At 38.5% G+C, this 17,484-nt stretch overlaps 1 protein-coding gene across 3 annotated transcripts in view; it reads left to right on the top strand.

Moving 5' to 3' along the window:
• LOC117971363 (calcium/calmodulin-dependent protein kinase type 1-like) overlaps positions 1 to 17,484 on the top strand; it is a 53,988-nt gene that overhangs the window by 29,208 nt on the left and 7,296 nt on the right. For all 3 annotated transcript variants that reach the window (XM_058999734.1, XM_034919567.2, XM_034919568.2), the window contains exons 3-5: positions 8,486 to 8,617; positions 14,415 to 14,489; positions 16,476 to 16,614. In XM_058999734.1, the coding sequence (XP_058855717.1) occupies positions 8,486 to 8,617; positions 14,415 to 14,489; positions 16,476 to 16,614 (346 nt within the window). The remainder of the gene's footprint in view (positions 1 to 8,485; positions 8,618 to 14,414; positions 14,490 to 16,475; positions 16,615 to 17,484) is intronic.

Here is a 17,484-nt window from a genome sequence, read left to right as displayed (position 1 = left end):
GATTTGTATCACTGTAACCAAGAAACTTGTTTTCTTCTGATTGGGTTAAAGGAAAAAAGTGATGTCATAAGGTTAAGTCTATATTAACTACAACATTGTATTGTCTGGTTTAATTCTGTTATGACCTGTGCTTAGGGACAATGGAATACCCAGCCGTTCGACTGTATTGAATAAAACATCTTATAATCTACAACAGAGTTCAGAATCGCAATAATTATTTTTACTAACGGATGCATGAAGGAAAAAAGAACACTAACTTCTAATTAACCTTTTATTTTAAATAACCAAACACTGTTCTTACACAAACAGCTTAAAGGTTTGACTAGGAAGCCAAACAAATTGAACTGTTCAAATATTCTGAACAAACTTCCAACCATTTGAGAAAAAGAACTTCTGTGCATTTCTTTTCAGTGCTCTTTGTGCTGTTCTTGTGGCCTTGTTGGATGTTTGCTGTTCATACTATGATGGATTGCTCTCAGCTTCTTGGAAGTTAAAACATTTGAATGAATTCAGATGCAATAAATGTCTGTTCAAATACAACTACAGGTTCCCAGTGTGGATAGTCTCTGGTATGCTTGTGTGGAATTCTACCAATATCTTTAAAAGGGTGCACATTATATTCTGGAAATGTGTACAATACATATGGAATAGCTTTGGCTGGTTTTGGCATTGGTTGCTCTCACATTACCAACTCCCAACCATTCGGAGAAAGTTTGTAAGCAAACATTCTATTACCGTCAATGATAGAGTAGCAGTTCTTGGTCTGGCCTGAAGAACCTGTCTATTTATCCCACATTATGTTGCTGTGAAGCTCCTGAGCTCTTCTCAAGAGATTTATTTCCAAAGCACTGAAGCTGTTGCATTAGGAAGCAACCATTTGCAAACATTTTGGAGGGCGTACCCAAGATTACTGTGCATCAAAATAACAAAACAGGTTCTGCTGTGAACTAATCTGTTAGGCTGAATTGACAGTCATTGTGTATGATGTTTATAGGTCATATTTACAATGCACAAGAAGCCAGAAATGCATTAAGTATTATATGTACATTTTCACTTCTTTGGTTTATGTGCTAAATTCTAGAAACTGGTAAGTTTGGGACTTGCAAACTTTATTGTTTGATCAGTAAAGCTGTACCAGGATGTACCAGGGTTCCTTCTCGGAGAGACAGGCTTGCCCTCGGACCGGTTTCTGTAAATGCATCACGCTTCAGTACTTGGTATATCCTTGTGCCAGGTAAACAAGGTTTTCTAAATACAGAAGTCCAGGGGGACGTCTGTAAATACGCCTGGAGATTAGTTAATTTTTAAAGCAACACAGCGCTTACAAACACAAAATATGCTGCCTTTGTTTTATTCTGCCGTTGTAGGGAACTGGAACTTTAACCCTTTCTGTCCTTTTGCTGCTTAGGAGTGCCAAGTCATCATCATCATATTATTATTATTATTATTATTATTATTATTATTATTATTATTATTATTATTATTATTATTATTATTATACTTTTGTGTGACAAATTTACAAGTTATTGAAAAGTTCTGGATTAGTAGCACTGAAGACTTTAAGTTTATGCCATTTATTAGGCACAATTCACAATTCACGTTATGACCTGAACTGCAACCGCTGTTTATTACATTGATAATTTCAGAGACATTTCTATACATTGATCACCTCAATTACATACACTCACGTGTCACTGTACAGCCAGCCTGGTTAAAGAAATTAGTGAAGTTGATTCAAACCAACTGGAAACCAGGCTTGAATTGTTATCACAGAAAAGTGTTCAATATTTCATAGGTCAAGCAATATAATGCTCCAGGCACAAGGAAAAGCCTTCGCAAAAACATTTTTAATCTATAAACATCCTAAAGTTTCAGAAGCACCAGGGGATTCCGAGCTCTGGACTGATCCTGATCAATTAACGGAGATCTGAATCCCCTGGTGCTTCTAAAACCATTTTGGCCTATTTGCAGGAATACACAAAAAGGGCTTAGTGTGTGGGATGATGAGGAGATCAGAGTTAGATCAGGGATGCCAATGAGTTACAGTCTGCAGCAAAGCCACACTCTGACTTAAACTGTTTATTACTGATGCTTTTATTTCAGGTCCTTGATTTATTCTCTAGCCAGCCCTACAATACCTTTCAAATACAGATTTATTAACCAAGGCCGTGCTTGTGTTGGAAATACATCATTCCCTGGCAGAGCCTATTACTAATCTGGCCTGCCCCCTTTCACTACCCCGGAAGATAAGTGTCCTCGCTATTCACAAGATTCATTTATTTTATTGCTGATTTGGAGCTTGTTTTGCTAGATCATTGAATATAGCTAAGTGGTTTGACTCTGTTGTGTTTTTTTTTTTTTTTAAGGAATAAAAACATTTAAATGTTATTAATCAGTGTGGTGCATGATGATAAAAGAGTGGGATATTGAGCCCCTTTTTAAAATGCTTTCATAATTTGGAAACGAGTAGATCCTAGTGTGTTCTAGATTTTCAAAAGCTAAACACGAATATAGTGCCGCCTGCTGAACTACGGTGCAGTAGAGCACGGTTATTGCAGGGGGTAGTGAAAGTATGGAATGCCTTGTGATACAGGTATAAGTGCTGTGAGTCATGTTGACTGACGTTTCTGCTAGTGCCTTCTTCCGTACACTGAACTCAGAACACTGAAGAAGGCATAAACCAAAACATGTGTTATGTGACTTGATATCTTACCTCACTAAGCCTTTTGAAGTGAAGGATGATCTCATGTTAGTACACGAAACCTAATACCCAAGTGTGCAGCCTTTAGTATTTTTGATAATTTGTTCTAATATTTGTTTTTGTTCGTGTACAATCATTCGACTGTTTTCTTTAAAAGATGCATGCACTTCAAGATAGGCAGTCCATAGTTCATTTAAACTGCCTATGTGTTTGAGATACACTATCTTGGGATACTTTGACTTTATTTGACTTGGGTAACCGTAGTCGCTTTAAACACCAGGCAAATGACTTTACAGATAACATCAATGCATGAATGAATGCTTTCATTAAATGTAGAACATACAGGCACGTTTACAGAAGGGCTGCTGTTTGCTGGTAAAACCAAGATTAAAAGACCATTATAAAAATGCAGGTAAAGATTTAGATACGCACAAAGTCTGAGAATTCAGATTCCTATCAAATAAAAAAACAAATACATTGAGCGGTAATAAAACTGACAAACTAAATTAACAAAGCACCCCTACATAAGGTCAACATGCAGCAGCGGCTCTAACAGTAATAAATACAAGAATTAATTTTAACAATGGTTATTAACACAGCACCCCTACACATGTTAAAAAAAATGCAGCACCAGCTCTAGATTACTCTTGCGATGACAAGTCAGTTTTGAAAAGATTGAATAAACCATTTGAATTTGAGTTTGATGATGATGAGTTATCCGGTTATAAAACAGTACCGTTTTGAATCGTTCAGCAACAATCGCCATCAGTGCCAAAAAGGTGTTCTTTTAAGCAAAGTTCCTTTAGGCAGAGCATTCAGTTCACAAGGGTGTTCCTGAAGTGTTGTGTTTAAACTGGTTGGGTTTGTTGGGTTTATTGGCTAGCTTCCACATGCTCTGGCTGCCTGCAGCCTAACTAAATGCATGTTTTGTGTCATTTGAATTCTTCAGGCTGTCTACTAGGTAAAATAATTTCCTTGGTAAATCGTGCTGTAGATGTGTTTATGCAAAAAGCACTAGTACAGTTTAGTTGAATTCCCTGCTTTGAATTTGAACCTCTCCCAAACCAAAGAGCCACACCACTTTAGGATAGATGCCCAGTTGCATGCCAGCACCTGCTCTCACCTGGCCACAGGGGCCTGTGTCCTTGCACACCAGAACCCTGCATGTTTCACACTTTCTCTGAGGGACTTGGAGTGTGAACAAGATGACTGGTTTTAATTTGAGTCCTTATCTTGATAACTGCCTTGATGACATTATCAGTATGGAGAAGCTTTAACCTTAAGAGCTTGGTCAACATCACTGTCACAATTCTGTTGTTTTTTTTCATAGTTAGAAACAGTAGTTCTGTTTAACTAAATGTATCATTACAAGGTGATGCTTGAAAGGTTTGTTTTGATATTTGGCTAGTAAAAGCCAGTTACTGTATGTTCACCTTGTAAAAGCCAGTTACTGTATGTTCACTCATAAGCCACCATGACTGGAAAAGGTATTCCATACACACAGTATTTAGAATAAAAGCAGTACGAAGTGACATCTCTTATACAACAAGATACGCCTTGCGCTCTTGTAAACTCCTTATAAATCACAAAAATGAATATTGGACTCAGGAATCGCCTTGAAACCTAAAAATGTGTTTGACTGTAGTGTTCTGTTGAAAAACTAAAGCAAACAAAACAAAGCAAATTTCCCATGATTATGAACTTCATTCAAACATAACAATACAACTGGGGCTGAGACAGGGCTGAATCTGCATTACCAAGCCAGGGGTGTGGGGCTCTATGACAGCCTTTTTTTAGAAGTGGTAATCCCGACTGAACAGGAAGCAGTGTGGAGTAGTGGTTAGGGTTCTGGACTCTTGACCGGAGGGTTGTGGGTTCAATCCCTGGTAGGGGACACTGCTGCTGTACCCTTGAGCAAGGTGCTTTACCTAGATTGCTCCAGTAAAAACCCAACTGTATAAATGGGTAATTGTATGTAAAAAATAATGTGATATCTTGTAACAATTGTAAGTCGCCCTGGATAAGGGCGTCTGCTAAGAAATAAATAATAATAATAATAATAACTCCACACCCCGCTACAGATTATTCTCAGAGACAGCAGGATTATCGCAGGTGGAATCGTCCTCCAGTTCCCAGAATCCCTTGCCCTGTGAACATCCCCCACTGATTCTGCCGTTTACTCGCAGAGATTAACTCACACGAATCAACCCACTGGATTTTCCACTTATTTATGTATTTATTTTTTCTTAGTTTATTTGTTTATTCTTCCTACAATATTAGGTACACTGTGATACTACAGAGAACTGTGTTAATAATACTGTGCATTTTGTTCCAACTTCCACACTGAATTCAAAGCTGGGCGAATATCTGTTCGTATTTGCTGCACTCTGTTCAGTCTGAGAAATGTCTTCTGACGCTACAGAATTTGGCGCAGAGCAACAGCAGAGTGCTGAATAAGGACTCGAAATGGGGGATCAAACTGTCTTCTGCACTGTAATTTTTATGAAATGTCAGCCCACGCTTTTACCAACTTGTCTGTGTTGATCAGAAATGCTTCCATCACTGGCAGAGGCCTGCATAGCTGCCTCAGATTGACTCCATTTCTGTAATTCAGTTTTCTATGCTTGGTTTATTTTTGCCATTGCCATTATTATTTTGCATTCATTTGATGCACCCGAATGGCTCTTTCTTGGTAGAGTCTTTAAAAATGAGATAGCAGACGCAATACGGGAGGAAGGCAGCTCTCTAGCCAGGGGTTGCTGTTAGCGACATGAACCATGCAACATAGATTTTACATTTTAAATAGCTGCTACGCTTGTGGAAGGTATATTTTCTTTTTTGTTTATTTTGTACCACAAAAAAAAAATCTTATCCTAAAGAGCATCGAATAAGGTATGCATTTGGTACAGTTTCAAGTAACTTCATGCTGCCTTAGGCATATTATGATAACATTATAACTATCTGCAGCTCAGAATGAAAGGAACCCTCTTTAGCTTACTTCTTGGGAAGTATGTCTTATTTGTGTAAAAACAACTAGACCAAGTGGGAACACGTCCCATTTTAAGAACATTCTGTTGGCAGTGGAAGCAACAGAGTAAACACTGTTGTTTCGATAACACGGTGTTGTGTAGATTAAATACAAAGCACTAGAGCTGTCAAGGTCTTACTCCAAAGTTAATCTTGCACCAAGGAAATGAAACTGCTAATGTTAAAAAACCAGTGAAAGTATCTTTTGAATTGACCGTACAATAAATCCAGGGGTGCTCAATTCCTGGAGAACCATTGCTCTTCAAGATTAATATACACAATTCAATTTTATAAAATACTTCAATACTTTAGGACCTGGATGAAGGTTTAATTGGTTCAGATAAATCATTTTGAACATGGTTGGAACAAAGAGCTGGAATGGAAGGGCCAACTTCAAACCTGAGTTAAGTCTATTGCACAGTTACTTTCATAGTTGTTATTATTTTTTTTTATCTCCAAGAAGATTTGATGCAGCTACACGTATCTTAATGTTTTTAGTTATCAGTGTGCTATGATTCATTAAAAACTAAGACAGCTGGATATCCAGACTAGGGGCTGCAGCTGGAAAAGCCACAGGCAACTTGTGTTCTTGTGGGCTGCTTCTGATCAGCATACCGTTGTGCCATTAGCCCATTGATCTCCTGGGGCAGCCTAGTTCCCTCCTACTCTGGGAAAGAGTCCCCATCCTGTAAGTGGAATTGTTCCTGAATGCTGGTGATGAACAATTGGCTGGACGCACGCAGAGGCAGGTCTGTATAAGTTAAGACCACAATCTAAATTCCATGTGCCACAATATAACAGTCACACAAATTCTGCAATACAAGCCTGTTCAAAGGTCATATCCTAAGCCATTAAGTAAACAAAATAAATAAAAAATCAGTACCCTTTTTTTATTCCTTCAGTTTGTTTTAATGTCGCCCTGACAATTTGAATGATATCCTCCCGCCTCCCTATCTTTTACTGCATTTTATTTGAAAATGATAAGCAAAAAGTAGAGACATCACCATTTGCGTGTGATGTCTCTACTGTTTGGGTCTTGTGAAGTCATGGAACAAGCATTATAATAGAGAAGTGTAATATATACATGTATATAGAGTCTGTTTTTCTTTGTATAGCAGCTCACATAGATTCTGCCGGTGTGGAGGGAATGATATGGCAACTGCTTAATAGCATAGCCTGGCAGCAATGTGGAGTAGTGGTTAGGGCTCTGGACTCTTGACCGGAGGGTTGTGGGTTCAATCCCCAGTGGGGGACACTGCTGTTGTACCCTTGAGCAAGGTACTTTACCTAGATTGCTCCAGTAAAAACCCAACTGTATAAATGGGTAATTGTATGTAAAAATAATGTGATATCTTGTAGCAATTGTAAGTCGCCCTGGATAAGGGCGTCTGCTAAGAAATAAATAATAATAATAATAATAATAATAATAATAATAACACGTTGTAAGAGACGGCATGTTTTCTTTTTCCTTTTTATTTTATTCCTACTTTTTTTGTTCTTTGCTGTATTCTGCTCTGCAGCCTTAAGCGCACTGAAACAAACAGAAAACACACAAATTAATTGACAGAAAAATAAAAAATGTGTATGCCAAATAGCCAGATGCAAATCCACTGTTTCATGTTTTAAATTGCAAAAACAAAAAACCTCCTGCAGGCTGTTGTGTGCTACTACTCCACTGAAATAGCAACCCCCTACTTTAGATTAAACAAGCATGAGCATTGTGTGTTCAGAGGATGCCCAAGATAAGCTGCTGTAAATTCCAAACTGTTCAGAGGCTTTTCTACACTGTTCCCTCTTGTCCCTCCTCCCTCCCATAATTGGAATCATCTCGGAATCCTAATGTCACAGAGGATTCCAGGAATCCTGGCATCCCTTCCTGGAAACCTGAGCCCCATGTGGGAATTAGATGAACTGCCCCCCCCCCCCCCCCTCCCCCCCAATACATTCTTTCTCTGTCTTGAACTCTGAAAGGACCCCAGGGATAAAACTGAATACATTTTCGTTACCTGTTGCTGAAATTATACATATGGTACATATGTTCTATAAGCTTTTCTGTTCTCTTGAATTGCTTCCTTTTCACTATAGTCGTCTTCTTCTTCTTCTTCTTCAAACATTAAAAACAGTATATTTCTTTTTTTTATGTTTCTAAGCAATAGAATATACCTCTTATTCAAATCTAGACATCTAAGAGGTTTAAATCCAGGCCCCCTTTTTAATGGTTCGAATTGTTACAACTGATTGCATGTTTTTTTGCTAGCCCCTCGCTCTCTGTCTCTCATGGTCTCTTTCTGCTTCACTATTTGTCGCTCTCTCTCTCTCTCACTGTGTCTCTCTTGGTTCCTGTCTCTCTCAGTGCAAACGGTGAGCTTCACTGGATAGAAATTTGATTCCATAAGTTAAGGAGGTGACAGGCACAGGGACTCACAGTCTCCTGTAATAGCAGTGTAGCAAAAAAAAAAAATACTGCAAAGAACAAATTCCAACCAATTTAAAGAAGACTCGTGTTTTCCAAACTGGCTCACTTCCACTTTGCTGACAATTAATTTAGCTTCAGTACCAGTAATTATTTGTGTGCTTTTATGTTGATAGTTTTGAGGCATTGTTCTGACCATGGTAACCAGCTCTCTCTTGCATGTATTATCATTGGCAGTACAATGTTGTGGTACCTTCATATTGCTTATAGTTCACAGATATAGGGAATGAGTTGTACATCTTACTAGTTATCTAAGACCTCTAACCGTGGGCTCTGTGTTTCAGGGGTGCCTTCTCAGAGGTTGTTCTAGCAGAGGAGAAGCGAACAAATAGGCTCGTTGCCATCAAGTGCATCACCAAGAAAGCCCTGGAGGGAAAAGGGAACAACATTGAGAACGAGATCGCCGTCCTTCACAAGTGAGTACACACCCGGAATATCAATACAGGACTTTTGCTTTGCATTTCCTACTTGAATTGGCTCAAGCTTTGCAGAAGGAGGAAGTGACATGCCAGGTTATTGCAATTGCAAAGCTCCGTGAGGAACATAGTTCTCGATTTCTCCTCCAACAAAGTAGCGCAATGATATTAATTAAAGGTCACGGTTACCAGGGCAGCAAGGAAGTCAGATATATCCCAGACACATCCTGTATCTGCAAAATCCTGTTTTCTATTTTTTCTTTTAGGTTAAACCAGTGTACCAAAGTAAAATAAGGACATTTGACATCTTAATCCTTCTCACAATCCTTGCCAAAATAAATAATAACAGCAATCAAGAAAAATAATATAATAATATCTGTTATTAAAGTGTCAGACATTCAGTCCCAGAAATGTCAAGTCTATGGGGATATTCTTATTTTTAGTTTGTTGCACTGTTTCCATAGAGACAGCAAAATACATAGGCCTTGAGGCACCAGTTCTACCCTGCCGCTGTGTTGTGTGTGAATGAGAAGAGACAGTTTCCTGTAAATCGTGTGCCGAGTGCTCTGCGTTAGTTACGCTGGGTTCTTGTAATGGTAATGCATGTTAGTTGCAGTTTCATACTAAACCTGGCGTTAATATAGTGACTTAAACACAATAAATACACCCACCTCAAACAATTTTTGGGACACGCTTGGATTACAGCGAGAGTCAAAGTAACAGCCAGCAAATTAACCCAGCAAAATAAATGGCCTGTGATGGGTGAGAATAACGACAATAGCTAGAAAAATGTCTTCCTCAGAACAGTTGGATTTCCCTCTGCTGTCCATCAGCTCACTCACCGATACTTGCAGCTTCGTCCTCCTTCCAGGCAAGTTATCTTGTCCTCACTCAAGAAAAGCTTTTCCCAAAAAAGCTAATGCTGGCTGCTGAAGGCTACAAGTCATAACTGTTATGTAATACAAATAAAATAAGTTGCCACATATTGTTTCCTTTTAGTGGTATAGAGCATTTATTTATTTATTCATTTATTTATGTATTTTTTCATTCTATTTTGGAAATTAAGTTCAAAGAGCTTCTCTGCCAAGGGAAAGTGAAGTAGCAAGCTTTTATAGCTGTTTTACACTTTGTGCTGTGTTGGACTTCGTCCAGTAATTAAATGATTCATTTCTGGAGTTCAGTCAAGCAGTGAAGACACAAAATCGATAAACATATTATTTATGAGCAGGCTGCTGTTTTTTTGTGTGCTAAGCAACTTTTAGTCAACTGCCTCAGTCACCAACCCACGCCATCCACACACAGTCAGACAGACAGACAGACAGACACACACAGCCACACAGCATGTGGAATACCAGTTTGTCTATATTGAGGATTTATTTTTTACTGGCTCCATGACTAAGAAGTAGTGATATTATTTAATAAGCATGGATCTTGTTTTTTTTTCATCCTGGTACTACTGAGTATCCCAGAGGGAGGGATACTATCTGTCATTCTTCGAGCCTCAGTCCCAGTCTGATTAAGAATTAGGAATAAGCAGAACAGCCATGGGTATGGCTGCACTCTTTTGTGGGTATGCTGACCAGGGTTTCAATCAACATATGTTAACCTATACCACTACAGCTGTAGGCTCCAGTGTATTTCTAATTAAAATTAGACTACAGCATAATCCCATTATATATGTCTCCCAAAATGGCATCCAGGGTCTGTCTCTGATTCTAACCAGATAATTAGGAATTTGACCAGGACACTGTATTAAAGTGAGAATCAAAAGTGGTACAGCTCCATTTGGTGGAGTTCAAACCTAAATTAAAATTTAAAAAAAAAAAGTTAAAGTTACGTTTCCAACTGAACTGTAGTGGCCAGATCAGTTGCTAAGGTGACAACAGGGAGCTGAAGGTGAAACAGGTTACGCAGATTTGAGCAAGATTTGAGCAGGTTATGTGCCCTCAATCAATATTGTTAATAAAAGCAAAGTAAAAAGCACTTTATCTACCGCAGTTTATGTTCTTTGTTGATCTCCTGGGCTTCTCTTTAGGGCTGTTAACCAGTCCGAAATAGATACTCAGGCACTGCTTAGCACAAACAGGCTTTATAAAAAAAAAAACACTTCTTATATTATTATTATTAATTTCTTAGCAGACGCCCTTATCCAGGGCGACTTACAATTGTCACAAGATATCACATTATACATTATTTCACATTATACAGATATCACATTATTTTACATACAATTACCCATTTATACAGTTGGGTTTTTACTGGAGCAATCTAGGTAAAGTACCTTGCTCAAGGGTACAACAGCAGTGTCCCCCACTGGGGATTGAACCCACAACCCTCCGGTCAAGAGTCCAGAGCCCTAACCACTACTCCACACTGCTACCTATATTAAAAGGATTTACAGATTAGACAAGAAACAGGCCCCACCTATAATAGCCACTAGAAAAAACAATGGTGCGTGTTTATTCTTGAAGGATATTAGTCTTGGCAGCTACAGTGTGTGTCTTCATTTACAGTATCATGTAACATGGTATAATGCAATAATACAATAATGCCTCTTTTATTTGCATTAGGTTAAGTGATAGTCACAACTTAAATTAAAGCTTTATTTCATGTGTACGAGTATGTGTCATCTTTCTATTAAACGGCCCAAGGCAGTCCTCACCAAGTGTTAGTGTATGCTTCATTGGGTGCTATTGCGTAGGTAGAGTTAGACTGATTTTAAGCATGGTGTTGTGGAAACCTGTCTCCTAGGTGCTAGGCTAAGCCCTTTTTATAAACTTCTTTTACGTAGGTTTCCAAACAGCAATCCTAGAATATAGTGCCATGAATATGCTCACAGGGGTGATTTTGACAGCAGTAGAAAATGCTGACAGGGTGTGCTTGTTCATACCTCCACATTTTCTGTTGCATATTGAAAAAAAAAAACCTCTTCTGATGGAGTGATTGTGACACATGGTGGCCAGACTGGGGATTGTCAGTTCTTTCTGTAATACAAGGGAACTGTATATAAATTGAGCAACTGAAAAACACAGGCCCAGACTTCCCTTTTGATGTGGCTCCTAATCACACCACTAAATCAGCAGTGTGTTTTATATCGAGGGAACAATCTGACATACCAGACATTTAACCTCTGGTCATTTTGTGCTTAGTTAATACATTGATTTCTTCATTCATTGATCCATTAATTTTTCTAGTTTGTGAAGTTCAGTAATCAGAACCACGTAATTGCTGTCTGTCAGTTTGTATGAAGTGATAAGCATTCAGGACAGATTCAGTGCATATGTCGAAATGATAACCTAACTTGCTGTAACAAGTTTAGCTAAAGCCTTCATATCTAGTAATTACCTCAGTGTCTGGCATTATTCATCAAAAAACATATACTGTTTTTATATTGTAGAGACGTATCACGTCCTCCGATCGTTAACAACTGTCATTTCAACTAAATGCTATTTTTACATTCCTGCCATCTGTCTTATGCTTTGTTTTAGTTTTTGATGTGACTGCGTTATCAGTAGTTGCTCTATATTCATGTCGTACTGTTTTCTGCTGTATATATCATTTCGTACTGCTTTTTGTAAAGGACCACCCTCTCTCCCTATGTTGCATTGTCTGCTTTTTGATTGTAATTTATTCACAATAACGAGACATTTTTGTCGGGGTTAGAGCAGAGCAATTTGTAATTCATCCACTAAATCATTAATCCAAATCAAACAAAATAAGCTGAAGATCATCAGACAAACTTCTAAACAAGGAATCTTTCTCTATGATCTACTCAGCCCTGAGACAAGACAAAACCGCTTGCTTTTCTGTGTTCCTCCTACCTCGCTTTCATCCTACAAACCGGCTTCTCACGTAGGAGTTGTGAAAGGCGCTGGTATGAACTTCTTTCTTTTCTAAATATCACATAAAAAAAAACTAAATGCATACAAAAATGAAGATAAAGTCTTGCCTTCCAAGGTCAAGCCATTCTTTCAGAACATTGTGGCTTTCTGTAAAATAATAATCACAGCACTGCATTTGTGTGGGAGTGGGAGCCTTTTACTTCACACAAAAAAACACCTACATCTGCTGTGACTCAGACATGCAGCAAAGACTCATTTATTGTTTATTTTAAATATATGTTTGTTTTAATATATATATATATATTTATATATATATATATATATATATATATATATATATATATATATATATATATATATATATATATATCATATATATATATATATATTTTTTTTAAATATATATATATATATTTATATTTTAGTTTTGGACAGTTGTCATCTTCAGTTCTTGATGGTTATAGTCCAAGGTTGGTTGTATAACACAGCACTTATTGCAATGTGTTTGAACTAATCTTAAATGTATAAGCCATCAATGGCTTAAACACACACAGCTCTAACCTCCCTTTATATCCTTGCTCATGGTAATTGCACAGCCACAACCCTAACCCTAACCGTTACAACTGGCAAACCATATATGCGTTTTATGTTATGAAGAGTCACATATTAAACAAGGACAACTCGGCTGAAACTACTTAAGAGCACCATTCAGAAGTAATAAGTGTGGGAGGGCAAGTCAATAATCTGAGATAAGTACTGACACCTACAAAAAGCAGTGACTCAACTCTGCAGTAGATCTCAAACACACAAAGCTTGTCTTGCTTTTAGAGGGTGTTATATTCTTCTTTATTCGTCAATTAAGGGCTGAGAATTATCAGTCGGAAATGCTTGTGAGATTACAATAACTAAAGCCAATGAAAGACATTTTTTATAAAAAAGTTTTTATAATTTACAATGGTTCTTAACTGTATTATTGAAAATACTTATCGTGAATGTACAATTATATTTGTCAGTACAGTACTGTACTGTACATTAGTCTTGGCTTTCATTTAGGAAAATTCAATTTTTAATAACGGGGAAGTGGCACCATAAATAAAATGTAATCCTAGCTCTGCTGTGTTTCATCGGGTCACAACGGACTAAAAACATTTTCATGAATTGTTGACACAACGGCAATACCATCCACGAGTTTTCTTTTTGCAATTGCCTCCCATCCCATCTCTCTCGGTTGATCTCCCGGTATTGTCAGGTCAAACTCAGTTTCTGAGAATTGCCTGCTGCTGAATTCAGCCCACAGCGTTTTGTTTGAGGAGAGCTGCACAGACTAGTCAAGGAAACAAAAGCCTTTTTTTAAGTACTATTTGACAACAATGCACCACACCACAATTGTTTTTCAAATATTTATTCATAACTGTGCAACGCAGATACAGCAATGCAGCTTTCTATTAAAGATGCTGAACACCATTTTAATTTAGAAGCACTTTGCATGTGTATTAAAAGCATGTGCTTATTTTTTCTGGCTTCAACAGCAGTTTGATTGATTTGAACCATGTTTTTAAATTAAATTGAATTAATTTAAATATCACCTAGCTGCTGTTCCACTTTAGGTGCAGAAAAAAAATGATAATGTGGGAGCTCACCCAGTAAAATGAACTGTCATATTGTTATAATCTCTTTTCTGCTGGCAAAGTGTTATATAATATAAATAATTTCATATTGCTCAACGTTCTCAGACCACCTGGCTGTGCTGGGAAACCTAGGATCTGTTAGCTATTTGCTCTTCACTCCAAACCTTTAGTTTGTCAAAGTTAAGCATGGTTTTTACAATGCTTGATCATTGGACTTGGGGCCCCCAGGGTACTTGGCACACCTGTTCCTCTCCTGGTGTTTAACATGTGATTAGTGTTTTCATCAGTGACTTAATGTTCTTATTATTTTCTTTTTTTGCCTTCCAGAATTAAACATGCAAACATCGTCTCACTGGAGGATATCTTCGAAAGCAAATCCCACCTGTACCTCGTCATGCAGCTGTGAGTCTCGCTGTGCTTTTGTTGTTATATTTACATTTCCCTGCTATTCAAAATCTTTTTCTTCAGCTTACCCCTACGGTTTGGTTCAAGCAAAGCTGAAATGTATTGCTTTTACTGATAATATTTGAGAGGATACAGCAAATGCCTTCAGCTCTCATATTAAATATATTCACCTCAATTTAATCAGTACCTTCTGAAATATATACAAAAAGTGATCAGTTTAAACAGATACAGTAAGTCAACTTTACCCGTAGGAAAGTTCATAATGATTCTCCACTAAATAAAACAAGCAAGGGCAGGGATGAAGTGTTAGGTTAATGGTACACACCTGCATTGGGGAGTGACAAGCACTCTGGTTCATGGCCAGATTGCATATGTTGTAGGATTAAGTTAAGCTTTATTATTAATCAGTATGGTTTTAACAAGTGCAGTAAGTGGGTGACTTGCCCTCCAGTGTTAACCACAGTATTAAGGCATTTGGCAACACATTTAATAGTAGTTGGAAAGAGGAATTTGAGACTTAAAACCACATACTGTAGTATTAAGTAAAATGGCAATTAACCCACAAGATTACCATTATCTAAGGAATTTCATGTGAGTTGCTTGGCACTTTGTAAATTTGATTTCAATACTGTTGTCTGGTATGTAAGTTAATGGAAAGAGGTATCTTAAGTATGCATAGATAATGTAGACAGCTGGCTACAGGTCAGTACGTTATTGCAATAAAAGATACTGACAGCATTTTTCCTGTACGATACAACATAGAGGGATCGGCGTGCCCCATGGTAGGCTGCTGTAGATAAGAGTTGCTGTTCAAGTTCTAAAAAGGCATGGCATGGAGAGTTAGCTACAGTTTGCAGCCAGTCTAGTCTGACACAGATGGGTAGGGTGGTCGTGGTTGAGTTGTTCTAGGTGTACTGGGAGCTTTTGATCTCCACCAAGTGTTCTAAAAGAGAAGCAAGGATTTCTGTTTTTTGTTAAACAAAAAAACAAGTAAGCCATTTCTAGGATTGAAACTCATAACTAACATTATCACCTTTTATGTTATTTCTGAGACCATCCACATAAATGTAAAAATCGAGTGATTTTCCAAATGGTACAAAAAAGCACCTCAGCAGCATTAGATGAGGGTGCAGATAAACCCCGAATCTCACAAATCATGGTGAATCATGGGGTAAAGATTATATTACAGTACATCAGATTCTGTCCAGTGCGGTTAGAGGCATGCAGAACACTTAAACCACATGGGGAGGCAGTGTTCCAAGAATTCTCAGCAGGTAGCTTGTGTAAAAGGGGCGGCGCATTCAGCTGTTGCATTTCACGTTTAGGCTGCAGAGTCTGAGCGAAGAGGAGGCCGTGTCTTCTGGTGGTGCTCTGTGGTAAAGAGTCCCTGGGGAAAGTGTTCAAGCGAGTCCATGAATTACTCACTCTGTCCAGTTAATTAGCCTTCCTCCAGCAGTGATATTTCCAGGAAATCAAAGCAGGCTGTCCCGCTGGGAGCAAGAGGCTGAGCCACAAGAGCTGAGCTCTCAGAAAGACTCACAGAGGGAGTCGCCCAGAGCTCACCAGCTAATGGCTGTCGCTTCTGCTGCTGCTGCTGCTGCTGCTGAATGGGGAGGGGGTGCTGGTTTAGAGGCTGAAAATGTCACCAGTTGAATGCAGATTTGACATGTTTAATAAATGTGGAGAGGGGTAAACGGGGGGTGAAATGTTTCATTTGGTGCCCATCCATGGTATCTTGTAACCTGTATATCAGGGTACAGTATTGTAATTTGCAGGGTATTGAAACCCAGTACAGATAAACTGGATATGGGAGCTACCAGATTTATTGAGAACCTTTTTATTTAGCTTAGTGGAGTGAAGTGCATAGTACAGTGTAAAGTGACAGAACTGGGTCTCTCGACTCGCTGGAAATGCTTTGGGCCTAGTTTTACTGCATCGAAGGGGGGCAGCCCTTCTGACGCTCTGCTGCTGCTTTCTCTGCAGGGTCTCTGGGGGTGAACTCTTCGACAGGATTGTGGAGAAGGGCTTCTACACAGAGAAAGATGCCAGCAAATTGATCCAGCAGATTCTGGACGCTGTCAAGTACCTGCACGACATGGGCATCGTGCACCGGGATCTGAAGGTGAGTAGCACCAGCGCCACGCTGATGTCACGCTGATGTCACTCTGATGTCACGCTGAGACCTCGCTCCTTTGTGTTGCCAACAAGGAAAACAGCTTGACTTCTCAGATTGTGCTTTAGGGGGTCCAGTGTAAGCAGCTACAATAAGTAACACACACAAAACCCTGAGAAATAATACATACATTATGCATTGTAAGAAAATAATTTACGCTGGGTTAACAGAAATCAATCACGTTGCAGCTCAAGAAATCCTGCAGCCATGTTCAGTCATATTGATAGAGCACCATCTGGTGTTAATATGTTTTAACTACAGGTTAACAAGCAAACAAAACTGACACCAACTCTAGTTATTTTTTTCTAGTGATATACAGAATGAGGTGAATGGAGTTACTATACATTCTTTCCATTTCCTATGACCAATTATCAATTCAAAATGTATTTTTTATTTATTTTTCTTTCTCAAATTCTCTCCAGAGTCTCATGCACTTGCTTAGCCAGGCAGTGAGAAACTGATCTAAATTAAGCCATTAGCTACCCCATATACAAGGTTAATTACATTACACATGTTACAGTGTAAACAAATGTATGCTAATTTGTATCACTAATGAATTCCTGCATTGATTTTATTAGAGGAACACAAGTCCTTAACCAATTACTAAATTGTGAAACAGCTGTGGTAACACAGGCAAATCCTGTTACACACTGATACACACTGCCCAGTCACCTTGCCTCTCCTCTCTTCATGTTGCTGAATAGCTGTGATGTCAGCATGCTCTTCTGATGCGAGATTTACATGTACCTCATGACAGCCAGACACTCACCCTAGTGATTCATCTCGACTGCCACTGCACCTGCCTGTAAAGGATTGTAT

Source organism: Acipenser ruthenus, chromosome 25 (genome assembly GCF_902713425.1).
Source record: "Acipenser ruthenus chromosome 25, fAciRut3.2 maternal haplotype, whole genome shotgun sequence".
Lineage (NCBI taxonomy): Eukaryota > Metazoa > Chordata > Actinopteri > Acipenseriformes > Acipenseridae > Acipenser > Acipenser ruthenus.
Note: the sequence above shows the minus strand (reverse complement) of the source record. Positions and strands in the feature narration are given on the sequence as shown.